Source organism: Phoca vitulina, unplaced genomic scaffold (genome assembly GCF_004348235.1).
Source record: "Phoca vitulina isolate PV1807 unplaced genomic scaffold, GSC_HSeal_1.0 scaffold12, whole genome shotgun sequence".
Classification (NCBI taxonomy): domain Eukaryota; kingdom Metazoa; phylum Chordata; class Mammalia; order Carnivora; family Phocidae; genus Phoca; species Phoca vitulina.
In genome coordinates, this window is record NW_022589715.1 from 14,203,922 (window position 1) to 14,231,904 (window position 27,983).

General features: G+C 43.3%; 1 protein-coding gene and 1 non-coding gene across 2 annotated transcripts in view; both read right to left on the reverse strand.

Annotated features, from left to right (window-relative positions):
* KCMF1 (potassium channel modulatory factor 1) overlaps positions 1 to 25,137 on the reverse strand; it is a 76,200-nt gene extending 51,063 nt beyond the window's left edge. Inside the window, exon 1 of the mRNA XM_032410571.1 lies at positions 24,984 to 25,137. Within this exon, the coding sequence (XP_032266462.1) occupies positions 24,984 to 24,999 (16 nt within the window). The 5' untranslated portion in view covers positions 25,000 to 25,137. The remainder of the gene's footprint in view (positions 1 to 24,983) is intronic.
* On the reverse strand, positions 12,099 to 12,202 carry LOC116636529. The gene has a single exon (XR_004300367.1). It is a non-coding gene; the product is annotated as a small nucleolar RNA U13 (small nucleolar RNA).
* Positions 25,138 to 27,983: the final 2,846 nt, after the last annotated feature.

A 27,983-nucleotide genomic window follows, 5' to 3' on the forward strand; every position in this document is an offset into this window, starting at 1 on the left:
GAGAGAGGGAACACAAGCAGGGGGAGTGGGAGAGGGAGAAGCAGGCTTCCTGCAGAGCAGGGAGCCTGATGTGGGGCTGGATCCCAGGACCCTGAGATCATGACCTGAGCCGAAGGCAGATGCTTAACGACTGAGCCACCCAGGAGCCCCTTTAGTAGGGATTTATGAAAGAGGGTTCTTTCTAAATTGTATTAACATTAAAAAGTATTTCACATCAGGACACCTGGGTGGCTCAGTCGGTTAGGTGTCTGACTCTTGGCTTCAGCTCAGGTCATGATCTTAGTTGTGGGATTGGGGGTCGGTGTGGGGCTCTACAGTGGAGTCTGCCTAAGAGACTCTCCCTCTCCCTCTATTCATCCCCACCAATTGCACGGGCATGCTCTCTCTCTAAAATGAGTAAATAAATCTCTTAAAAAAAAAGTATTTCAGGGATGCCTGGGTGGCTCAGTCGTTAAGCATCTGCCTTCGGCTCAGGTCATGGTCCCAGGGTCCTGGGATCGAGTCCCACATTGGGCTCCCTGCCTGGCGGGAAGCCTGGTTCTCCCTTTCCAACTCTCCGCTTGTGTTCCCTCTCTTGCTGTGTCTCTCTCTGTCAAATAAATAAATAAAATCTTTAAAAAAAAAAAAAAAAGCATTTCACATCAAGGTTGTCCTATATACATTTAAGTTTTTTGTGGCAGAATGATTAGAAATCTATGTTGTAAAAATTAAATGTTAAACTTTATTTGGGGTTATTATTCTTTTCTTTTTTACTCTAATAATGTCTCCCAAAGTCTACCACATAGCTATTACTATTTCTTTTTCCAGTCTAGCCTCTACTCCCTATTATTTATCAAAAGATATGCTCTCTAGGGGGGGTTAAAGACTAGAAGATAAATGTAGGTTGCTAATGGTGGGTTCCATGAGGTTTTCTGTTGGACTTCACTTCCTTGTCCCATGCCAAGTCATTTCACAGAGAATTATTTTGACACTACACTTATAAACAAGGTCAAACTCATTGATGAGTATATAGTGCTACTTTTATTTATCCATGTTGACAATCTAATTTGTCTTATGTTATCCCTACATCAAATAAGATCATTTCCCTCTTTTTAAAACTTCCCCTTATTTCATTTTTCTTCATTCTAACAGTTTTTATTCTACTATCTACATATATCTCAGCTCTTTCATTTTCCTACACTTTTTATAGGGTATGTTTTCTGATCCTATTTTTTAAATCCAAATGTATTTACTGTAAGTAGATGCAGACACTTAATGATGTACTTCACTGTAACATCTAAGGTAGTTGGTGACTTATCAATGAACTTTATTTCAGAATAACCAACAGAGTATTAAAATATGGGTCTGATAGGGTTGAGAATCACTAATTTAGTGGATCTTATGCAGAATTTCTTGCAAATGGAATAGAACAGAAAATTATCAGAGTACAATGCAAACAGGGTAGTTTCATGAAACTTTTGTTTCCATTATGTGTGTATTTTCTGAGTGTTGTAAAAACGTATTTCTTGCTAGAATTCAGGGTCAAATAAGTTTGCAAGCCACTGTTAAAGTCCCTCCCCTCCAACCTCCCCCAATAACTAAACAGACCAGTGGTCAACAATCCTCCCACAAGGTTGTTCCCCTCTTGGGCTCTCTGCAATCTATTTCCCATCTCTATGTCCTCTTCCTCTCTGTAAAGCACATGCAATCTCACCTTCCCCACTTCCCACATGTATGGGTTCCAGTCACTCCCTCAATTTATTTTTTACCTTTTCTGTCTTGAAAGCAAGCAAGCAAATACACAAAGAAAAACTATGCGCATGGCAAAAGGCAAAAAAAAAAAAAAGTGACCTTTTTAGGGGCGCCTGGCTGGCTCACTTGGTAAAGCATGTGATTCTTGATCTCGGGGTTGTGAGTTAGGGACCCAGTAGAGATTACTTAAAAATAAAATACTGGGGCGCCTGGGTAGCACAGTTGGTTAAGCGTCTTACTCTTGGCTTCAGCTCAGGTCCTGATCTCAGTGTCATGAGATCAAGCCCTGAGTCAGGCTCCCTGCTCCACGAGGAGTCCGCTTGAGATTCTACCTCTCCCTCTGCCCCTCCCGCTCATGCTCTCTCTCTCAAATAAATAAATCTTCAAAAAGAATTATAAAATAGGGGTGCCTGGGTGGCTCAGTCGTTAAGCATCTGCCTTCGGCTCAGGTCATGATCCCAGGGTCCTGAGATCGAGCCCGCATCAGGCTCCCTGCTCCGCAGGAAGCCTGCTTCTCCCTCTCCCACTCCCCCTGCTTGTGTTCCCTCTCTCACTGTGTCTCTCTCTGTCAAATAAATAAAATCTTAAAAAAAAAAAAAAAAGAATTATAAATAAAAATTTTTTTTTTAAAAAAGTGATTTTTTAGGCATGACGGAATCCAGAAAGCATAAAGGAAAGGCAGAGGTATGTCTACAATAAAAATGAAAATCCTTTGGAGGAGCCAAGACACCATATAACAAGGCAAATACGACTGGGAAAAAAGTCCTATAATATCAAAAAGGTTTACTATCCCTAAGACTGACAACAATCAGGAAGAAAGAAGCAATTCTAGTGAGGGGGGAAAAAGTGAGTGCAACAAAAATTTTTAAATGAAAATTAGTCATACCCTATGACCCAGTAGTTCTTACTTCTAGGTATATACCTAGACACTTAAAAAATGATTAGAATTAATGAGATGATTTATTAAGAGGCTCTCAGGTTTTCTAGGTATAAAGTAATATTAGCAAAAAGAGACATGTATTTTACCTCTTATTTTCAAATGTTTATTTGCAGTAGTTATTTGATTTCCTGTCTTAACATGTTCACTTAACTGGAGGTTCTTAAAAAGGGTAATATTACTTCTGAGAGGACATTTTGAAAATTTGGTTATCACGATGATTGGATGTCACCTCGGCATTTGAGAGGTCGATGCCAGGGATTCTAGAAACTTGCAATGTGATCACACAGTGAAAAACTGTCCCACCTTTCCCATGGCTTTAAAATGTCCCAATTGGGGGAAAAAAAAAAAATGTCCCATTGGAGGGGTGCCTAGCTGGCTCAGCTGGTAGAGCATGTGACTTTTGATCTGACGGTCGTAAGTTTGGGCCCCACATTGGGTGTGGAGTTTACTTTAAAAAATAAAAATAGGGGCGCCTGGGTGGCTCAGTCGTTAAGCATCTGCCTTCAGCTCAGGTCATGATCTCAGTCAGGGTCCTGGGATTGAGTCCCACATCGGGCTCCCTGCTTGGCAGGAAGCCTGGTTCTCCCTCTCCCACCCCCCACCCCCTTGCTTGTGTTCCCTCTCTCGCTGTGTCTCTGTCAAATAAATAAATAATTAAAAAAAATAAAAATAAATAAAATGTCCCAATGGAAAAACCTGTTTATAATGACTTGAACTTAGAAGCTAAGTCAGTGTTACATATAGATAGTAAGTACTTTTTGCACGATTTTAACACACATTGACATCATCAGTAATACAACTGTTCGGGTAAATTGTTTAGAACTTGACATCATGAGTTGTTCAAAAAGAAACAGCATCGAAGGCAACTTTGTTTAAGGTATGTGAACTGCCAATACGTCTGTTAGGGATTTGCATTTGAGGCTGTCACATTCACAGTGATTCTGTATATAGGTACAACCTCTTTTGTTATTTCCTCTAATATAATCATGCCTGAGAATTTACATCTTGAAAGACACATTATTTTATTACATATTATTTTGTTTTTATTTTTCCTCTGTATTACAGCATTACAGTGATTTCTTTAAAGTATGCAAGTAAGAGTTCTTTATAGAAAAATTCCAATGAACAAACACAGGAAAAATGGTAAGAGCTGGAAAATCAGCATCTTGCAACCACTATGAAACAATAGGTCCAGGCAGCTTACATCGTGACAGCCCATGGAGAGACAGGCTGACATTTGAACCCACTGAGACAACCAGACATTATGGGCCTCTGAACAGGATATAATAAGAAGTATTATGAAATATTTAGCCCCTATGAAACATTCTTACCAAAACAAACATCTGAATCAAGCCTCTAGAACACAGTACCACTTAAAAGAGATATGGGGAATGAAAGGATATGTTAAAATGACATCACAAAAATGTAAGCCAGAATGTGGGAAATACCAGTCCAGTTTCTTCAACAAATAAATGGCATTTTTAAAAGAGAGGGCTGTTATAAATTAAGAGAGATTTTAAAGGACATACCAACCAAATGTAATATGTAGACCTTGTTTAAGTACTGATTTTAACAAACTAACTTTAAGAAGACAATTTTGAGACAACTGGGAAAACTGAACATGAATTGGGTATTAGATAATATTAAAGAATTACTGTTAACTTAATCAGGTATGATAATGATACTGTAGCTTCACATACAAATGTGTGTGTGTGTGTGTGTGTGTGTGTGTGTGTGAAATATTTGTGGATAAAATGATATGCAGGTCTGGGATTTGCTTTAAAATGTTCAAACCCCAAAAAAGGGAGAGGGTTGGAAATGGATATAAAAATGGCAAAATGTGGATGTGTTGAAACTCAGTAATAGAAAAGGGTAATATATTAATTATGTGTTAATCTCAGTCGACTTCTTTAGAGTCCTAGAACAGAAAAAAGGGATACAGGATCATCTCCTTAGTTCTGTCTTTAGGTTGCCACAAACCTATGGATCAACATTCTGTGAGCTACTCAACCAGTGAGCAGCTCTTACACCATTATCTAATAAATCTATCCTGTCATCTAATAAATCTATCCTGCCCCGAGGACAAGGACACTCTTGGTCCGATATACCCTAATGAAGGAGAGATACTGTATACAGTGATATTCTGATGTATCTATCTATTTTAAGCAAACTCTACGCCCAATGTGGGACTTGAACTCACGAGATCAAGAGTCCCATGCTCTACCAAATGAGACAGCCAGGCGTCCCTTGATACACCAATTAAGAAGCCTAATCAAAAAAAGAGCTAAGTTTGGTATGCTTGGTCTCGGTATATTATTTTCCATGGATCCTTTTCATTACTATCTTTCATGGGCCTTTTCCTTAGCAAATTTGTTCTACTGTTCACAAAATCTCCTGTGTGTTTTCCTGCCTTGGCCTTTGTATTACACCCTCATTTCTGCCTACGGCATTGGTCTGGAATGTCTATCTGCTTCTACTCTATCCAGGCAAATCCCTTCTCCACAAAGCTGGCTCAAATCCCTTCCCTCAGTCTCCATGCCTTCATCTGAACACTTTGATTTACAGAATGTCAGAAAAGGAAAAGACTATTCATAGCTCTCACTGGCCTTTTAATTTTAAGTAGGTAAGCCTTTTGGTATCTCCTGTATTTTTATCCTTCCTGCTCCTTTAGAATGCAAATTCCTTGAGGGCAGGGACTATATCTTATATAAGGAAATATACCTTGCATATTGTTAGTACTCAAATTATATGCAAAGAATTTAGAAGCATGATAAACAGCTGTTTTCTATATCCAAGATGAAAACGATGAAGATGGCTCAAATAATGAGTGCTTGTTATATGCCAGGCACTAGCCTATTTTACATATAATAACCACTGACCAACCACCCCAAGGTTAGTAAGCATTATGCCCATTTCATGAAATGATTCACAGAGAGATAAACAACTTACTGATGTCATAGTTAGTAAGTGACCAAGGGGGGTTTGAACTCAGGCAGTCTGGCTCCAAAATCCCATTCTTAAATTTTACTATTTAGCATCTCTGAAAAAAACTTGAGTAAACAGGAAAATTTTACTCCCTGCAGAAGTCTAGCCTCTAGTATTAGTCTACAAACCAATAAATAAACTCTGAGCCTATAGTTTTGGGTCACTTCATCTCAACAGCATATACAGTAGAAAATGGGTTGGAATCAGAGTCATGGGATCTGAATTCTAGTCCTCACTAAGATCTCAAGTAGTATGACTCAGCCTTTCTAGAACACAATTTTATTTGGAGAAAAAAAAAAAAAGGAAGGTTGAGTTCCTTCTGGACCAAAAGGTCTATTAGTCTATCTACCTCTTGATTTTATTCGTGAGAAAAAAGAACGAAAATAAACGAATTCGTTACCCAGCTGCCAAGCCGGCCTACCTCCCACAGGGCGCTGTCCTGGTCTAGACCTGCCACAGGACACACGGGGGCTCTCTGCTCCATGCTGCCTCTTTCCTGCTACTTTGAGAAAAAAAGACAAGGTCGGAAGGCCCTGAAACAGACATTTTTACCTAATAAAAGGCTTGAGGAACTCAAGTCACACTAAACTGGAGAGAGGAGCAACACAGTCCCATCAAGTCTTGACTTCAAGATCTCTAATGACCCTGCTGAGCCAATTCAGCTCCAGGTCACTCACCCAGGTGGCATACACACCTCCCCTTGAACATCTAACAGACATCTCTAACCTAGTATGTCTGAAAGAAAACTCTTGACCACCCCCCCCCCCCCAAAAAACGTTCCTTCCCTCTTCCTGCCTTCCCCGTCTCAGTAAGTGGCCCTCTTCCTACCCACATGCTTTGGCCTATACTACACCAGCAAGTCCTGGTAGCCCTACATTCAAAGAATTAAGTTCAAATGTCTTACCAGGCCTATAAATGCCCCACATAATCTGGCCTCAGTTTATCCCTACCTCGTCTTCTCTCCTCTCCCTCCCTGCCTAGTCAGCTCCCAGCCACTCTGTTCCTCAAACAACCTACTTTATTCTAACCCCAGGGCTTTATTTTTGATGGTCTCTGCTTGAAAGGAGCACATCTGGGGCGCCTGGGTGGCTCAGCTGATTAAGCCTCTGACTCTTGATTTTGGCTCAGGTCATGATCTCAGGGTCATGAGATCAAGCCCAGCATCGGGTCTGCTCTGGGTGTGAAGCCTGCTTGGGATTTTCTCTCCCTCCACTCTCCTCCCAACCACCCCTTCCCCGCTCATACTCTAGCTCTCTTGGGAAGGAAGGGAGGGAAGGAGGGAATAAAGGAGGGAGGGAGGGAATAAAGGAGGGAGGGAAGACCACATCCTCTGAAAGACCTTCCTGACCACTCTTAAAAATAGCCACACAGATCACTCCATTCACCTTCCAACATATTCAATCCTTACTGCCTCACTCTCCTTTACTTTCTTCAGAGCATTTATCATGAGTCAAATTATACTACAGGTTTCTTTTCTGCCCTCTTCCCCCAATTAAAATGTAAGCCCCACAATGAGAACTTCTTATCTTTCATTACTCTATCCCCAGTTTCAAATACTGTGTGCCTACTGGCACAGTATTTATTGAGTGAATGAATTTTCCCAGTTGTTTTTTTTTAAGAATTTATTTATTTACGAGAGACAGAGCACGCAGGAGCACAAGCAGGGGGAGGGGCAGAGGGAGAGGGAGAAGCAGACTCCCCGCTGAGCAGGGAGCCGAATGCGGGACTGGATCTTAGGACCCTGGGATCACGACCTGAGCCGAAGGCAGACGCCCAACCGACTGAGCCACCCAGGCGCCCAAATTTTCCCAGTTTCTAATATCTGCCAAAACCTGCTCTAGGTGCTAGAGATACCTTTAGCTGTTGACATCTCTCCTTCCCTTCACAGCTAAATCTTTAGGTAGCGTTCCTAACTTCTCATGTTCATTGAGGATTGAACACCCTGCAGTCTGAGCTCTCTAGTCCACTCCTCTAAAAGTACTCACTGAATGGGGCACCTAGGTGGCTCAGGCGGTTAAGCGTCTGCCTTCGGCTCAGGTCATGATCCCAGGGTCCTGGGACAGAGTCTCACATCGGGCTCCTTGCTCAGCAGGAAGCCTGCTTCTCCCTCTCCCTCTGCCTACTTGTGCTCTCTATCTCTCTGTCAAATAAATAAATAAAATCTTAAAAAAAAAAAAAAAAGTGCTCACTGAATTCCACAACTTTCTCACTCTAATAGCTCCAGCCAACGAACACTTCATTCCTTGTCTTCTTGACCTATTTGCAGCAATACCGACTGAATCCTCCTTCCCAGAAAATCGCCTTCCTAAGTTTCAACGCTAGCGTTCTCTCTTGGTTCTCTTCCTACTCTCCAAGCTATTCTCATTGACACAGTCTCCTGCTCCTTAAATGTTAAATGTTTTCAATGGCTTAGTGATCAGTCTCCCCTCATCTTCTCAATCCATGTGTTCTCACCATCACTGCGCAACCAACTCTTCTACTATGGATTAAGTCCAAACTCTTCTGAATTCCAGACCCACATGTTCAACTGCCCCTGGACATTTCTACCTGGATTTCCCATATGTACCTCAAATCCAACATGCTAAAAATGGAAATCACTTCTCTTTCCCCTGCTTCCTACCTTCTCCCTCAAGGCATATTTCTGTCTTACACAGGCATCTTGGTGAATGGCACTGCCCAACTAATCAAGTCAAAACTCCCAAGTTTTCTTAGACTTTTCATTCTTCCACAATATGTCTAATTAATCACCAAGTATGTCTCCTTTTTGCATGCAGTACAGCAACTTTCTGATCTTACTGTAATTTAACTGTCCCCCTCCTCCCTGCAAATCCGTCCTTCAGGGCTATCCTTCTGGAACACAAAAATCAAATTCCTGGCTTAAAATTTCCTAAAAATTCACTCCCTATTACCCCACCTTCCCGACAAAGTTCATCGCGTGGCATTAGCCTCCCCCCCACCCCCCGCCCCACTCCTTCTGCTTCAGTAATGCTAAATTTCTACAGTCTCTCCTCAAAGGAAAACCCTTTCTGTTCAAGTCTCCCTCCATGGGATACTCTCCCCAACACCACAACACCCCATAATCCATCAACTACCAGTTCAAATGCATAACTTCTCTTGGGATGCCTTCATGAATTCATCCAAGAAACAGACAGCCTCCATCATCTATTGACTATATGCTGTAAGTATAAATTTATTATACTTCTTACGATATTATATTATAATCACCTCTCTCATCTTAAGAGGGATGGCTTTTTTTTTGTCCCAAGTGCCCAACATAACATCTCCACTTAGAAATGGTATTCAAAATATACTTATTAAATGAATGGATTAAAGTAGGGGTCAGCAGGGTCACCTGGCTGCCTTGGTTGGTAGAGCATGAAACTCTTGCTCTCAGGGTTAAGTTCAAGCCCCACGTTCAGTATAGAGATTACTTGAAAAAAATTTTTTTAAAGATTTTTTTTTTTAAGATTTCATTTATTTGAGAGAGAGAGAGAGCAAGAGAGAACACAAGCCAGGGTGAAGGGCAGAGGGAGAAGCAGACTCCCCGCTGAGCAGGGAGCCTGATGTGGGACTCGATCCTGGGATTCCGGGATCATGACCTGAGCCGAGAGCAGATGCTTAACTGACTGAGACACCCAAGCACCCTTTTTAAAAAGATTTTATTTGAAAGAGAGAGAGAGCATGTACGTGAGCACGAACAGAGGGGAGGGGCAGAGGGAGAGGGAGAAGCAAACTCCCCGATGAGCAGGGAGCCCGACATGGGGACTTAATCCCATGACCCTGGGATCATGACCTGAGCCAAAGGCAGATGCTTAACTCACTGAGCCACCCAGGCATCCCTTAAAAATAAAATCTTTAAAAAAATAAGTAAAATCAAGTAGGTGTCAGCAAACCATGGCACATGGGCCAAATGTGGCCCACTGTTTTTGTACAGCCTGCTAGCTAAGAACAGTTTTTACATTTTTTAATGTTTAGAAAAGAAATAATTTTTAAGAATATTTGGTGATGCCTAAAAATTATATGAAATTTAGATTCCAGAGTCCATAAAGATTTTTTGGATCATAGCCATGCTCACCTGTTTATGTTTAGTCTTATGGCTGCTTTCATACCTCAACGGCGTAGAGTAGCAGCAATGCAGGCCATATGCCCACAAAGCTGTATTTGCTATAGCTTGTACAGAAAAAAGTCTGCTGACCTCCAAGTGAAATATAAATGAACATGGGCTTTGGTTTCTAACAGAACTTGGTTCAAATCCTGGCTTTACCACTTACTATCTGTGTGACCTAGCACAAATAACCCAACCTTTCTGAGATTCAATTTCTTAATTTGTAAAATGGATTAACATATCTTGCTGGGTTGTTCTGAAATTTTACTAAGCCTTTTAATCAGGGTCCCTGCTGTAGGAACCAGTCTATAAAGTGCTCAGTACAGAGTTAGTTATACTTAATGTTAAGAAGTCAGGCCCTGGTTGGAATCCCAGCTCTATCACAGACCGTATGACCTTGGGCAAGATGCTTAACTTCTCAGTGCATCAATCTCATCTGTAAGACGTGGATAATAACATATATTTCTCAGGACCGTTATGAGACTTAAATGGGTTGGTCATGTGAATGCTAAGCAGTGCCTGCAGACAGTAAGCACTCAATAAATACTACTATTAATAGAGCAGTATCAATTAGTTTCTCCCTTCCTACATCTACTCTACCTCTCACTTCTAGTCAAAGCAGCCTGCATCTATAGAAGTAAGTTAATACTTGCGTGACAAGTGCTATTATAGAAAAATGGGTGGTCAGGAAAGGGTCTCTGTGGCTTGCAAGTCACATCACAGTCATAGTTCTCTTATGTCTCCAATCCTCCCTTTTCTAAATCTTTTCTTCCTTAGAAATCTAGCAAATCCCCAGGCTTCAAAGTAGGGAGCTATAAAATTCCTATCTCTAGCCAAGATTTCTCTCTCTTGAGCCCCAGGGTAGTATTTCTCAATTCCTGATTTCTACCTAATGGCCCAGGATCACCTTAAACTGAAAATGCCAAAAGCTGAAAATTATTCTTCCCCCCAACTGTTCCCCATCTCTCCCCTCCTATCTTCCTCATTTACTAGAAGAACCTGCTATTCTTCCAGTGCACAGGCTGGCTGTCCTGAAATTGTACTATAGTCCTTGTTCTCCTGCAATAAGACTACCTCAAGTCATCTTTTTCCTTTCGTTCCTATTGCCACTGACTACTTCAGTCCCCTTTAACTTCAAGCTTATTCCACCAAAAAAGCTCTGATTGGTCTCCCCACCACAGGCACCACTCTATACCGCATGCGCTACCACACTAATCTTCCTAAAACATACCACTTTTCACCATGCCTTTTTTCTGCTTAAAACTTTTGGTGTACTACCCCCTCTTCCAACCCATAATCTATATGGAAAAAGGCAAAGATGACTTCAGTGTGGCAATCTAAATCCTTACCTATCCACCTTGCTCCAGTCTTCCTTTTTAATCTTAGTCCCATGATAAAAATACCATCACCTAACATTTATGCAGTGCTTTATTTTACTCAGAAAACATTCTTACCTGGCTTGCATTTCATCTCCAAAATAACCCTTGGAGAGAGGCTAAACAGATCTCAGTATCTTTCTCTTACAGAAGAGAAAACAGACTTCTAGCACTGAGCTGGAAGTCAGAACAAATGGGTCCCTGTCCCACTCCCCCCTTGGATTCCTAGTAAATCAATCAGTCTGTCTAATACCTCATTCCCATCACTTACATACAGGAGTCTTCTGTTCCAGAAACTCCGGTCTCAGTGTTGTCCCATCCACCTCTCTCCAACACACCTCATGTTTTCTTAGCTCTCTAGTTTACCCCCTACCATTCTCTCACTTGGTAGACGGCCCTAATCCCCAACTCCTGTTATAAAAATACAGTAATACAGCATAGGGAATACAGTCATTAACATTGTAAAAACATTGTACAGTGACAGATGGGAACTAGACTTGTGGTGATCATTTTATAATGTATATAAATATCCAATCACGATGTTGTACACCTGAAACTAATATAATATTCTATGTCAATTATACTTCAATTTAAAAAAAACCCAGTTATTTCTTCAAGTCTTCAGTTTAAATGCCACCCTTTTGAGAATGCCTTCTCTGACACCCAAAACCATTCTATTCCACTTGCCAACACCATGGAAGCTGTAATAACTGAGTTGACACTTACCGCCCCAGTCATACTGCAGCTAGTTTATCTCATATACTTGGACCTTCCAATACCCCCCTCTAAAAGGAAAAATTGTTAGAATTTTCTATTTGTCTCTGTACCTATCACAATACTTTGCATGTAAGGACTTAAAGTTTTGGATTAGACAGCGTTGGCCAGTGTTTTTCAAATAGCAAGTCACAAACCCTGAGTAGAACGTGCAACCAATCTGGGTCACAACTAGCGTTTTTCCCCACCTCACGTGGGTAATGTGCCGAGGCGGTAGCAAGGTCTGAGGGAGGCGCACGTCAACACACGCGGTGAGTAGCCAATCGCCATGCTTAGGAACTACAAAAAGGTCAGGATTCTGTTTTTTGTTTTTTTTTTTTTTAAAGATTTTATTTATTTATTTGAGACAGAATGAGAGAGAGAGAGAGCACATGAGATGGGGGAGGGTCAGAGGGAGAAGCAGGCTCCCTGCCGAGCAGGGAGCCCGATGCGGGACTCGATCCAGGGACTCCAGGATCATGACCTGAGCCGAAGGCAGTCGCTTAACCAACTGAGCCACCCAGGCGCCCCAGGATTCTGTTTTTAATGAAACAATAGAAAATAAAATACATCTCTCATAGTAAAGATGAGTGCTGCTTTGTGAAACTCTTACTTCATTACATCTGTATGTAACTGCTGGATCATAGTATCAAATACATTTCTTACTCTGTGTTGTATTTTTTTCAAGTTTGAAAGCTAATGTAGATGACCCAATTTCTAGGCTCAAGCGTTTTACATTTAAACCAGAGATATTTGCTTTCTACCAAACCCCACACCCTACAAGAACCATCAGCTAAATAGAACACATAGATACACAGGGGCTGAGGAAGACAAATCTTAAAAGAGTAATGAGCGTAGGGGAAAGTCTGTAAAGAAATGTTTCTTAGAGATGTTAGAATGGGCTACAACACTAGGTATTTCGTTTCCAGCCTCTGCCATTTGTTTAGCCAAAAAGACCCCTCTAGAGAAGGGCTCCGAAAATGTATTTCTCAATACTCACAGTTAAAGGGCCCTCACCACAGCCCACAATACGAGGGTATATAGGATCTGGCCCTGGCTATGGTCACTTCATTTCCCTTTCCCTCTCAATCATGGTCTTCCAGCCACAGTGGCCTCCATGCTGTTCCCAGAACATTCTAAGTTTCAGCATCTCTGCACCTGCTATATCCTCCCCCGTATCTTTCCTTCTTTAGATTTTATTTATTTGACACAGAGAGAGAGAGAGAGAGAGAGAGAGAGAGAGAGAGAGAGAGAAAGTGCGCACAAGCAGGCGGGAGTGGCAGAGGGGTAGGGAGAAGCAGTCTCCCCGCTGAGCAGGGGGCTCGATCATGACCTGAGCTGAAGGCAGGCGCTCAACTGAGCCACCCAGGGGCCCCCTTCCTTCTTTAAATATCCTTCACTTAATTCAAAGTTCTTTTTCTTTTAATGTCCCATCTTCAAAAAGGTCCTCCCTGACCACAGTATGAGGGAGGGCCCCACTCCCTATTCCCTTAACCCACTGTATGGTTTTGCATAATACCTGTCACCACCTAACACTCTAGTACACATCTATTCTTTTATGGTCTACCCCAGGGATCCACAAGCTTTTTCTATAAAAAGCCAAATAGTTAATATTTTCAGCTTTTTCTGTCACAACTACTCAACTCTGCCATTATAGTATAAAAGCAGTTTAGACAATATGTAAATGAGCAGATGCAGCTGTGTTCCAATAAAACTTTATTTACAAAAACAAGCAGCCGGCTGGGTTTGGCTCAGAGGCCATGTACCCCTGATATATTCCTTCTAATAGAATGGGTCACTAAAAAAAAAAAAAGAATATGAGTGTCATAGGGACAGGAATCTTCTCTGTTTTGTTCTCATCATGGTATCCTTGAGGCCAGAATAGTGCCTAGCCCCAGGTACACATTCAATAAATTCAATAAATACATGTTGAGTAAATTAATAGTACTGGTCTGGAGTGGAGAGCCACAACTCTCTTCCACTTCGTTGGGTGACAGTAACATGGTGTTCAAGAAGAATGAGGCCAAGGTCAGCAACTGTACTTCCCTTTAGTTAGTACCATACCATGAAAAATGGTACCACAACCACTGTGTGCCCCTGTCACCAGCAATAACCCATCTCACACATAAATGCTTTGGTCATAACTGGGTCCAGGGAGAAACCTGTTAAAACACAAATGCCTTGGCTCCACCCCCAGAAACTCTGATTCAGTAGGTCCACGGTAGGCTCCAAGAGTCTGCATTTCTAGCCAAGTTCCTAGGTGATGCTAATAGTGCTGGTCCTAAACTACTCTTTGAGAACCAGTGGGTAAGAGCACCCACAAACTATATAGTATTTTTATACTGTTAAAAAAAAAGCCATAAATTCCTGATGTTCCAGTGATCTGGTTGTGGGGGGGGGGGCGGGGACTGAAAAAGAAGATAACCATAAAACTGTTCTGTGGGAATGTTGCCTCAGTGAAATGAAGGCAAACACCACAAGGTCTTTAATTTTTTACAGACCATCTCCCAAACACTCTGTTTTTACTTGCAAATCTAGCTCTAACTGGCTAAAACAATATGCCAAAAGGTAAAAAAGAGAAATCACCAGTGGCCAGCTAACCTTGATAGTGGGCTATTAGCTCACAATCAGTTTTCTTAAAATTACTTTAAAAAAGAATTTTTTTTTTTGTAAATTTTTTTAAAGTAGGCTCCACTTTGAACATAGGGCTTGAACTCAGGACCCTGCGATTAAGAGTCTCATGCTCTATGGACTGAGCCAGTCACATGCCCCAATTTTCTTAAAATTACTTTGAGGACGAATCATAACCACCTGCTTTTCTATTGTTAGATGCCAAGGGCCTTTTCCAAAAGGATACTAGAAAGCCAATCTTATTACAATGAAATACACCTACAATAAATTACCAAGCCTGGAGGTCACTTTCTTCAAATGATAAAAAGTCTATCACCACCAGACAGAACCCACAACTACCTCCTGAATCCACCATAACAGAACTTGCAATGGACTAGTAACAATTTTTACAAGTTCTACGTTCGTCATCACAGAAGACTTAAAATAACCCCCCAAACTCACATTAAAATCACCCTGAGGCCAATATTTACTCTTCCAATCTGAATAGGCCACAGAGGGATTATAATTTATATACCTTTGTAGCTGTTTATAAAGTAGTTTTCTATTGTAATGGTTCTATGTTGCCAACATAGGTTAAAAAATAATTTTAAAGGGGCGCCTGGGTGGCTCAGATGGTTAAGCGTCTGCCTTCGGCTCAGGTCATGATCCCAGGGTCCTGGGATCGAGCCCCATATTGGGCTCCTGGCTTGGCAGGGAGCCTGCTTCTCCCTCTCCCTCTGCCTCTCCCTCTGCTCATGCTCTCTCTGTGTGTCTCAAATGAATGAATAAAACTTAAAAAAAAAATTTAAGGTGAAAAAGTAAGGTAAAATCTTGGTTCTTAGGAAAGAAATTCAAGAAGCAAAAATCCAGAATGTTAATGAATGGACCATTAAGAAGATGGCAATACTACATCAAAATGTACCTACAAAAAGAGACTGTATGTGATCAAAAAATGTATTAGCAGACCCCCAACGCATGAGTCTAAAGATGATTCTCAGCTAAGATCAAGTATTTTTGATCCAAATTTAGTATCTGAACTCAAGTGTACTAACTGTAAAATATACACTAGATTTTTAAATTTTTTAAGGAAAAAAACCATAATTTTTATGCTGATTACATGTTTAAATGCTAATTTGGATATATTGGGTTAAAGTATTAAACTATTTAAATTAATTTCGGGGTGCCTGGGTGGCTCAGATGGTTAAGCCTCTGCCTTCGGCTCAGGTCATGATCCCAGGGTCCTGGGATCGAGCCCCGCATCGGGCTCCCTGCTCCGCGGGGTGTCTGCTTCTCTCCCTCCTTCCTGCTCGAGCTCTCTCTCACTATCTCTGTCTCTCTCAAATAAATAAGTAAAATATTTTAAAAAATAAATTAATTTCACCTCTTTGGCTTTGTTACTGTGGCTACCAGAGAATTTAAAGATTTATTTATTTGAGAGAGAGAGCTCGCGTGCACACACAAGCGGGAGGGGCAGAGGGAGAAGGAAAGAGAATCTCAAGCAGATTCCACACCAAGCATGGAGCCTGACACAGGGCTCCATCTCACAACCCTGTGATCACAGCCTGAGCTGAAATCAAGAGTGGGTCCCTTAACCGACTGTGCCACCTAGGACCCCCCACCAGAGAATTTAAAATTACATGTGGCTTGCACTAGATTTCTATTGTATAGTGATGGTCTAATCCAATTCTGCAAGTAGACTTGCTCTCTCCTCTTCCTTTGGGTGATTTCTAAAAAGCTTGTAGAAAATTATATGGAGCAAGAAAGAACATGAAGCTATGTGATATGTCTGACATGGGATGTCAGGAAAACCATGGGTCTGGTGCTCATCCACTGTCACTTCAGGTCTGATCACCATTTTTCCTAGGGAAGGGAAGATCAGTCCCTCCTCTGTGACCACTATGTATATCCGTATCTACAGCCACACACACAAACTGCACACTTTACATTAATTTCAAATTGCAATTAACTGTATCAGAATCCCTAGCTTATCAGGCAGAATGTAAGATCTCTGATTATGAAAACTACCTGGTTCCCAATACCCAAACACCCCCAGCTACCTAGTATGTATTTCATTCTTATAGAAGACACACATCTATAACAACTCCTTTATTTTAAGATTTTATTTCTTTGTTTGACAGAGAGATAGAGCCAGAGAGCACAAGTGGGGGGTGGGGGAGGGATGACAGAGGAAAGGGATGACAGAGGAAGAGGAAGAAGCAGGCTCCCTGCTGAGCAAGGAGCCCGGATGCGGGGCTCAATCCCAGGACCCTGGGATCATGACTTGAGCCGAAGGCAGACGTTCAACCAACTGAGCCACCCAGGCACCCCCTATTTTTATTTTTTTTAAGATTTTACTTATTTGAGAGAGAAAGAGAGAGAGAGAGAGAGGGCACATGCGCACGAGTGGGGGGAGGGGCCGAGGGAGAAGCAGACTCCCTGCTGAGCAGGAAGCCCTGGGATCAGGACCTGACTGGAAGTCAGCCGCTTCACCGACTGAGCCACCAGGCGCCCCTGTAACAACCCCTGTAAATAAGTCCTGCCTGTTTTACTGCAGTGTCCTTAACTCCTAGTTTAGAAAGTTTCTCATTTCCTTGCACTGCCAAACCTCTACGACCATAGAGGATGCCAAAGGAGAATACCGACTGAGGAAGAATACCAAAAAGAAGTACCATCTAGTTTCTCACTCAACAGTTGCTATATAACCATTAAGCCTCTGCACCAAAAAAACTAAACTGAATACAAAATTTAAACATTTTATCCCTTGAGCTCTTTTCTCTCTAAGCATCAAAGATACTTATAAACCTACAAGGAATAACCTTCTTGAACATACTCTAACATATGCAAATGTGTGTTGAGACTTCTATAGTCTAAGGGCAATACTGTTAAGGAAAGAAATGTCCTGCTGGGCAGAATTGGAAGTATTGAGAAACTTAAATGAAAATAAGCTTAAAAAAGAAAAAGAAAAGAAAAAGGAGGGGGAGATGAATATTGCCAAAACATTAAAATATGTACATGATTTAATTACCCTGTCATAAAATATAAACTTCAAGGACTAATTCCAGCATACTGGAAAAGAACCACAGCCCGGGCAACAGGAAAGCATTTAATTCCCAAAGGTGTTTCAACCCACTGAATATTATCATCCTGCAGAAAGGGTCACCAACTTGGGGCAAGCTCTGGAGATGACTTTGAGTGGTACTCAGTGCGAAGTCCATAAATATCCACTGAGTGAATAACTGAATGAATCAGAAAACTCACGCAAGGTGCAATTAATATTCAGAACCCACAGCCAGTTAATCCGAAACCAGAGCTAGAAGTAGAACCAAAAACAGTACCCGGATCTAATCCCAAACCATTCCCCCAGGAGTCAGCTCCCCTTAAATTTTTTTGTTCTGTGTAGTTTATCCATCCCCTCTTACTTTTATGAAAAGTTTCAAATCCTCTTTCCCACATTCTCCCTCCTTCTTAACCAGCTTCCCAGATAAAAACAGAAGATAGCATTTCCAGTCTCACCATTTTTTAGACAAGTAACAACATCTCTAACAATCACCCACAAGTGTTCAGATGTCTGGCCTCCCAGAGGCCAGACATTGTGCTCGGTGGTAGGGCACAAAGGTAAGCGTAACACTATACCTACCTTTCAGGTGGCTTCCTGGGGAGGCAGACAAGCAAACAATTACAGCATAAAAAAATACTTGGAGAATAAGGCAGGAGTGCCACTAGAGGGACCCTTAACTTTACTGGGTGGGAGGGGAGGGTAACAAGAGTCTTCAAGGAACAATGAAAGAAATAAAAGTCAAAACCAAAAAATAAATTATAATTGAATATGCCTGTGACTGTTCTCCTAGCTCCCCAAGTTAGCACTCTAAAGTGACTCTAATGAAAATCCTCTTACTATAAAAAAAAAAAAAAAAAAAAAAAAAAGGCTGAAGTTCAGGACACTGGCACTGAGTACTAGCAAGAGAGGGGAAAAAAAACCCCACACGATTCAGCAGGACATAATGCTAAACCTAATTAGTCATGATGTCAAGAGGCTTCACCCATTTATTGTCTGTCCCTCCTAGCTAAAGGTGACTTGACTGACCCACTCTTGTGATTTCAGTTGGTTTTTTTCTAGCAGCAGTGATAGACTTGCAGGGGTCCATCCGTACTTCCAATACTCCTTGCGTCCATTGGCAAAATCTGCTGGACTGCTGGTTGGCACTGTGGCCATGGAAGAAATAAACTGACCATGTACATGAACCGGATGGACCCACACTGCTTTTTTACTATCCAGAAAGACAACTAAAACCACCATTAGCAAACACTGTGGGAGGGTGGTAAGAGAGGTAGAGTGGGATGGCACCCCGGAAAGTGCCTAACAAGGAAATTCATCTCTTGCTAGTTTCATAGGACACTGAGTTTTCACCTCCTGCTACTCAGCCCCAAGCTTCACGCCCACCTTGCCTAACTTTCCTCTGCCAACAATGTCCTGTCCTCTTGTCTAACCATCCCAAGAACATCCTCTCTTCTCTTGATCACTCACTTCCTTCCCATGGAATCTAGGTAATATGTTCCCTTAGGAAACTGTCTGCCTTTTCACATATCTCCATCATGGATCAGGACATGGCTAATATATAAAAATAAACACATTTTTTAAAAAGTTCTGATTGTACACCTCTTAAGGGTTCTTTCTTCAATTTTATTTTTAACAATTTTATTTATTTGAGAGAGAGAGCGAGAGAGGGAACGTGTGAGTGCAAGCAGGAACAAGCAGACTCTGCGCTGAGCCACGGAGCCCAAGATGGGCTCAATCCCACAGTCCTGAGATCAGGACCTGAGCCAAAATCAAGAGTTGGATGCTTAATGGACTGAGCCACCCAGGCACCCCTCTTTCCTCAATTTTAATGAATAACTTCAGCAACTGAAATATCTATACCTTATCATTTAAAAAAACTGAAAAACATCATGGCTCCTAGCACAACACTAAAATTAATATGGAATTAATTTTTTACAAACAGATATTTTAATTATGAACAGCATTTTACTTTTAACTCTGGGTGGGGGGCGAGAACCGCACAAGTACCTGTGGGGGGGGGGGGCAGGAGAGGAAGAGAGAATCTTAGGCTTCACACCCAGTGCGGAGCCCAACAGGGGGCTAGATCTCATGACCCTGAGATCATGACCTGAGCTGAAATCAAGAGTCTGATGCTTAACCAGGCGCCCCTTAACTTTTAAGAATATAAAATGTAGGAAATGTTTCCTTTGAGTTCACGCTCATGAAAATAGCCCCCCAGGAATATTTATACTGTAATTAAAAAACACTATTTCTAGGATAATCCAACGATACCTTAACCTTCACTAAAAACAGCTTTTGGAACCTCCAGTTTAAAACAAAAACACCAAAAAACCCGTAAACCTCAGCAAATGTATATATGGTAAATGTTATAAAGCTGATGTTTTGAAAATTATGACTCATAAGTGCATGGATTTCTTCATTTTTAAGATATTGCAAGCTTAACCTAGGGATTTGTTTCACATCAGAAGTGTATTAAGTTTTTATTGTAAAAAAGTTTTCAATCTTTAAACAAGATTGCTGCTAATACATCTTAAAATCCTAAGACTGAAAGGAATTTCTTCCAGATTAAATTTCCAATTTAAAATAAGAAAATTATATTTTATGACATTTTAACTTAAACACGAATGTCAAAATATGGGGAAAATGAGTTCCCAAGTCAGTTTTATGAAATCATGAAATCGAAGACCCCGGAAATTAAAATATTTACATTCTTATCTATCTTTTATTGAAAGTCAAGGTAAATGTAATTCACAATTTCTTGAATTGAAAAAGTCTTAAGAATGTCATAATCTTTTAACAGATCATAGTTAAAATAAAATAAATGGTCTGACATGTTGGTAAAAATCTTTTCAGTGGGAGTCAATTTACTTCACTTACAGGAAGGCAAAAGTCACCACATTAAAATCACAAGCCAATTACCAATCCTGGCTTTGCAGTTCCCAAATCCTAAAAACAAAATTATTGCACATCACTCTGGGATCATCTGCATGTATGCTTTTAGGGTCAGATAACATTTTTTAGAGAAGAGAAAATTTAAATCTACTAACAACAGTGGCAAAATTTCAAAAAATGGTACAACTTTCAAAAGCTAGATTAATGGCCTACCTACTTCTGTACTTTACAGTTGGAAAATAAACAGTATCAGTTGCTTCTGAGAATAACAATATGATCACCTACCTGTTCACTTACTTGCTATCATTTTTACATATGAAAATCTTCTAAAAACTAGGGGAAATATAAATCCAGTAAAGGACTCTATGTGGAATCTCCAATTTTTTCCAAAATCAAGAGTAGCCCACCAAAAAGTTAAGAAGGCACTGAAGAAAAACAGATTCCCTCTCTGAAGTCGGGAAATTCGGTTAAAAAAAAAGCTGGTAATTATTTTGTTATCAATTCATTTATCCATTCCTTATGGCATGTCTCACATTTGTCTGTGGATGCTGTGCCACCAAATTTAAGGTGAGGAGCTGGGTCTCATTCATTCACCCCCACATTCCGTGGTTCCTAGCAAAGTGCCCTATACATACTAACAACTTGAAAAAAGGCTGACTGAATTAAGGCAATAAATGTGTTCCTAACTGCAGGTAATCAATTAGGCTCGAACTCATGCAAGAACATTCATAATTTCATTTTAGCTAATAAGCACTGAGTAATTTGACGTGTTTTTAATTTGCCAAGCTATTAAATGGATTTTAAGCTCTGAATAACATTCTTATTTTTTAAACATATTCAAAAGAAAGTGTGTAGTGAAACATTAAAAAAATATCCTTACAAATAAAAAAGGCAATGATTGGTTTCACTGTGTATAACATGGAACTAGATGGTGTTGGTATGGTGAACACAAAGTGACCCAGCACTGATGTAAAAGGTTTGTTAACAAGAACATTACAAAGAGAATTAGAAGCTGGAAAAATGGAATTCTGGCTAGAAAAGTCATAGTGGGCAAGCAGAAGACTTAATTAATACAGAGTACTTTTGTCTCCACTCAGACAGGGTCTTGGGAAGTTGGGAAGCCTGTTTCCCACCCTGAAGAACAATTACTTCTCCACCGATCTACACGGTGCTGCTGGAAACCGAGGTACAGACCATGGACCGAACCTACCATCACCCAAAGGAAACGATGGAATGAATACCAAGCAGAATGGGCCCTTGGGCGCCTGGGTGGCTCAGTTGGTTAAGCGACTGCCTTCGGCTCAGGTCATGATCCTGGAGTCCCGGGATCAAGTCCCATATCGGGCTCCCTGCTCAGCAGGGAGTCTGCTTCTCCCTCTGACCCTCCCCCCTCTCATGTGCTCTCTCTCTCTCATTCTCTCTCTCAAATAAATAAATAAAATCTTAAAAAAAAAAAAAAGAATACATCTTAAAAAAAAAAAAAAGAATGGGCCCTTTATGGGCTCCCAACAATTCCAGTTCCACCAACTCTCTAAAGCTCTAGTTGAGAAAAGAAGTAGGCAAAGTATAGCCCACAGGCCAAACTGAGCCAAGTTCAGCCACCTCCTGCGTTTGTATGGCCTGCAAGCTAAGAATGGTTTCTACCTTTCTTAAATGGTAAAACAAAGACACATTTTATGACATATGAAAATTATATGAAATTCAAATGTCAGCATCCAAAAATAAGGTTTTCATTGGAACAACGCTGTGCTTATTCATTCCCATGTTGTCCATAGCTGCTTCTGTACTACAACAGCAGAGCTGACAGAGACCGTAACGGCACACCCAGCCCACAGTGTCTACCACCTGGCCTTTTACAGAAAAAGTACGCTGAACCCTGGCGAGAGCATTTCTTTATGCTCCTGGTTGCATCTCCTTTCTCAGAGGTGGTCCACTGCTTCACAGAGTTGAGACTCTAAGCTTGACAGATGTCCATCTTGGGGCTGTGTTGTCCAAAGTTACATCATTACATATAATATCCTGCAACTCTTTAGGGTGGGCACAAAGACAAAGTAACAAATCACATGCATTGGGAAGGCCCTGAAAAGGTAGCACAATCCAAATACATCATTACAGGCCGCACATTTCAGATCTTTTACCAGACCACCACATCCAGTTCCGGGTCACGTGGTGAAAGGAAACAAGAACCACAGAGAATTTGGAGATTGGATAGATGATTAAAAGAGCTCAAAAATCATACCACTAAAGAAATGCTAAAAGAAATGGGATGTGCTTGCTCAAAAAAGAGAAAAGCGGAGAAAGAACTATAATAAGTGAGGGTGTCAAACTCTGCATTTGTTGACAGATTAAATTTTTACTGATGAAAATAATGGCAGCCTCAACTAATACTGCACAAACCACGCATCTAATGAATTAAATGTGATTCTTAATGAGACTGCCACTCCTGCCTTAGGCCATAAACTAGCCCCTTAAAAGATAATCACTTGTCAAATATTGTACTGTAAGTCTTCAACTGACGGATTAGAGGAATGTTCCTTTTTCAGAAACATCTGGCATTATGTAAGTTACCAGAAAAAGTGTGCTATTAATGTGCTGAGGTTTAGTAATATTCAAGTAACTAAAAAGTAACATAAGTTTCATAACCATATGCCTTTCCACAGGACCAAATAGGGGGAAATGGGCTTAAATTACAGAATTTGTGTTACATTCAAGAATGTTCACACTGTGGGATTTTAATTACTCTAAAAGATTACTGGTAAAGGAATCTTCCCAGGACACCATTCAATTAGAATGGAACTATCTGGATGTTATTCTGAAGCAGAAGAATGGGTCTCAAATCAATTCTTCCACTGCTGATTCTGTAGTTTTAACTCTCCCAGTTCTTATGAGTAAGAGAGCCTGCAGCCATGCTCAGTTTCATTTTGTCTTGAAGGTGGTCAATGTACACACGACTACATCTGACATAAACTTCAAGATCCCAAATTAAAATTTGGTTGTAGCTTTAATAACTTCTTTTAAATTACAGAGATAAGAGTATACATTCCCATTAAGTAGGAAAAATTGGGAAAATGGGCATAGTTTCCAAATATTTCCATGAGCCGAAGTACCTTATTATCTCAAAATGTCCAACACTTGCACACAGTAAGTGAAGACGGTATTTAGTTTTGAGCCTTTTAAAATACAGAATCCTTGAACACAAAATGTTCTTTGAGTCAATCTCAACACTGCAATTAATAATACAAATTCTGAAACTTGCTCTAAATATAATTTTAATCAACTTGAGTTTTTCAACCTCGAAATTCTAAGGCCTGCATTTCCCTAAGAAAACCCTTGCAATGGTGTGAAGCACACACTAATCTGACTCACTAAACTTTCTCCACTCCTACATCACCTATACAGGATTTTAAAATCAAGAGTACACAACTTGCAAGCCACTTCTACAATCTTGCATTAACCTTACCAGGATAAACTTTTCGCCAAGTCTCTTAACACTTTTTTATTTATTTAAAGACCTGGGGTAGTGAAACAAAGAAAACACAACCCCCTCCCCCTTTTCTAAACCATATGGCAGTAAATTGAAGTTAACTTCTTTTTTACCGGCTCAACGCCTATACATCGGTCCTAAACATGTTTCTCTTTGTGCCCTGGGACTGGGCTAGAACTGTCTGCTTTTTTGCAACTGTACCCCAATCATGTTTTTGGATCGAAAAACAAGTCCAAAACGCCCCCTGACCATTAACAGACCTCGCCGCGGTCATTTACCAAAACCTGGTTAGGTAGGTAGTGCACGCAGGGCGAGGGGCCCGCGGCCCGCCCGGAGCGAGTCCCGCTCTGACCGGGTGATCGAGCAGGGAGTTTACTCGCCCCGGCCGGGCCGGATCCGCCCCGGGAACTTGGTTACCCGAGCCCAGGGACGCGCCGAGGCCTAGCCGCGAGGCCGGGGCGGGCTCCGGGTGGCGGGGGCTTCCCGTTCCCCGGCCGCAGAGCCTTCCCGCCCGCCCCGCGGTTGCCCGCAGGCAGGGGCACTCCCCGTCGTCTCCCGGCGACCGGACGCGCCTGCAGGGTCCACGGACGGCTCCTCTGTCTCCCGCCGCCGCCTGCGGCCCCGTTCGGCGGCCGCACCGAGCCCTTCCGGGGCGGCGGGAGCGCTAGGCCGCGCCGGAGCCCGCGGCTCCGGGGCCGGCCAGGCGGGCCGCGGCGTCCGGTATCAGTCCCGAGGGCCGGGCTCCCGCCGGTAACGGGCCCCGCCGACTCCCCTCCCCCTCCCCCGCCCCATGACAGTGCAAACCCTCCGGCCGGCCCGGCCGCCCCGCCTCCGGCACCAGGCCCAGCTCAGGGCCGCGGCCGTGGCGGCGGCGGCGGCAGCAGAGCCGCCACGGCTCTCTGCCCTCGCTCGCTCGCTCCCAGGCCAGGCGCCTCGGGCCCGGCTCGGGCTCGACCGAAGTCTCCGCCGCTTCCCGGCCGCCCTCCGCGGCGCCTGGCCCGGGCGGGGTAGGCCGAGGCCCGGGCGGTGGGGGCGGGGGCTCCTCTCACCTTCATGTCGGGACATCCTAGTTCAGACGGTGGCGGCGCGGCCCCTCCCGGGCTCCGGCTGCAGTGTCCCCGGCGGGGTCCCGGCGCTGCCCGCGCCGGCCGGCCGACTCCCACTCGACTCCCGGGCTCGGCCGCGGGGGCGGGGTGGGCAGGGGAGCGCTCCCGCGGCGGCGGCGGCGGCGGCGGCGGGGAGGCGGCGCGGGGCGGGAATGGGGCCGGGCCTGGCCGGGGCTGAGCTCCTCCAGGAGGCGGGTCCGACGCCGCGGCTCCGCCGGCGCCCGCCGTGACTCGGTCACTCTCGGGCCCGCCGGCTCCCGGCTGCGGCGCCGCGCTCCGCAAATCCCGCTCCTCCCCTCCCCCGGCCCACCCCCCGCCCCTCTCCCCCGGCTCCCGGCCGCCGCCTCCTCCTCCTCCTCTTCCTCCTCCTCCGCCTCCTTCCGCCGCCCGCACGCCGGCCCCGCCTCTCGTTGCCCGCGCCGGGCCCAGCCACCCGGAGACCCCGCGGCCGGCGGTCGCGGCGGGGGCGGCGCGGCGCTAGCCCGCGCTCGCCAGCAGGCCGTGGTCGGGCGCCCGAGCCCGGCCTCGGCCTGGCCTGGCCGCCGCCGCGCCGCCACGCAGCGCGTAGGGAGGAAGAGGAAATGCCCGGCCGCCCGCGCCCGCTGCTCGCCGGTACTGCCGGCCCGCGTGGCCCGAAGGGCGCCCGCCTACCCGGCCGCCCCAGCTCCGTCTGGGCCCTACCCGGGTCCCGGCCGTGGGCGCCCCCGCCGGCTGCGCTGGGCTGGGCTGGGCTGACCGCGGGCGGCGGGCGCTGCCCGGCGAGGAGCTGCGGGCCCCGAGGGGCTCTGGCTCTGGGGCGCATGGCTGTCCTGCCGGCCGGGGAAGCGAACTGCGAGCCCCGACCCCGAGGAGAGGCTGCGGACTGCCTGGGGACATATGTTTGTGTTTCTTTTTAAACCAGCTGCTCGGAAGGGAGAGGCGGCTGGCCTCAGGTCGTCGTCGGGTGTTGCCCCGCCGGCCGGGTGACTCGCGGTCGGGAGAAGGCATGGGCGCGGGAGGGCGCGGGAGGCGGCGGGGCTTGGCTACGGTGCTCCGAGCCAGGCTCCTCTAGAATCATCTCTTTGGAGACTCTGCCCCCGCCATCCTGGGTGTCCGGTAGGACCCCGCGCAAAGTTTGATCCAGCACCTTAGCTCACCCACAGTGCGCTGCTTGGAAAACTGTGGGGGGGGGGGGGGCGAGGGTGTTGTGTTGTTGTTTTTTCCCTTTTTTCCCCTGCCCGTGAACCATTTTCCCGTTTTCATTTCTCTTTTACATTTTTACCCTCTTCCTTGTCAACTTTGTTTTCAGGCTTATTAATTCAACGAATACGCGTACTGCCACGTGTTCGCGGTAGCGTGGTTTGGTGGAAATAGACCATGCTTTGGAGTCAAGACAGATCAGCCATTGGATTCTGGTTCTGATATCCTCAGTGTAACCTTGGACAAGTTGTTTAACGTTGCTGAGCCTCCGTTTCTTTGTCCTATGTTTGGTTTTGGTTATTTTAATTTATCCTTTTATATTTGAAATTGTTCTGGGTTTTTTGGTGTGTGTGTGTAAAATTAATTCTGGCTCTAGGCTAAGGCTACTCTTAATCCTGTACACCATTACTAGCTGTGTCACCTGGGGCAAATGACAGCCTTCCTTGCCTTGATTTCCCCATCTTTAAAATGAGCATGATTACAGATGATACTATGGCTAATAATGATAACAGGTAGGTATTTGGAGGATTAAGTGCTAAAATGTATATAAAATAGCACAGGTCATAGTAAAAATAGTGTTTGTTACCATATTTAATTATATCTGGTTTTAAGGCACTTCCTAATTTCAGACATTAAAAAGCTCTTCTTAAAGTCAAAGAATAGGTATTAGGTCACTCAGATCTACCCAAGGACTGTATTTGGTGGTAACTAGTGATAAACTAGATATCAGCCAAATAAGGTTTAAGCAGGGACTTTGTCACCAGAAATATTTCCATTGCACTTCGGGAGCTTTTGCCTAAATTAAATCCAGCACAGCTGTTCAAGAAAGAGGTTCATCCAGGCCATAATTGGGGTTTGGTGGAATAGAGAGAACTGGGCTTCCAACAGGGCTAGCTACCACTTACTGAATGCTTACCTGCGTCTTTCTAAGCACTTTACAGTGTTGGTGTGTGTGATCCTGGGTACCAAACGCTTAAGGAGCTTCTGTTTCTTGTGAGGACAACACCACCCTACAATTTTGTGATGAGTAAATGATGTCTGCAAATATATTAAGATACAGAGGTTAAGGCATTGTCAATAATAGTAAAAGTATGCTGGAGCAGGTAGGAGAATGGACAAAAATACTGCACTCCAGGAAGGAATAAGAGTAAGTATAGAGATTTAGTTTGTTTTGGTTTGGGGGGTTGTTAGCTAATTCTGTTTCAGAGAGCAAACAGATAAGTATCTAAACCTCAAGGGAATATCGGGTCTTTGACAGTTACTCCATTGTTTGCAATTAGTCAAAAGTAAGAAAGGGAAGAAAGTGACTAAACATTGTTCTTCTTTGCATAAGACTAAGGAATATTATAGTTATTTGGAGTTTTCTTGGCTGCAGGAAACATTTTCTCAATTCAGTTAAAGGTCAGGCCCTTCAATTTAAAACAGCCTGCTTGCTGTCCTGCCACGTGGGAGATTTTATTTCCGAAAAGGTTAATTTAAAGTGCTTATACCAAATTGTCTATCAAATGATTTCTTTTCTCCAGAAATGGTTCCTCCAGTCCTTTCCTCTCCCAGTATCTCCTGGAGTTCTTCCAGGTCCTTACCTCGCCAGCCCATCTTCCATACTATGGCCCATTTCTGTTCAGTAAAACAAGCTAATGCATGGAAACCCTGGTGAAATCTGAATAAGGTCTGTAGTCTAGTTAATTGTATTGTGCTAACGTCCGCTTCCTGGCTATGATAATTTTCTATAGTCCTGTAAAATGTTACTACCATTGGAGGGAG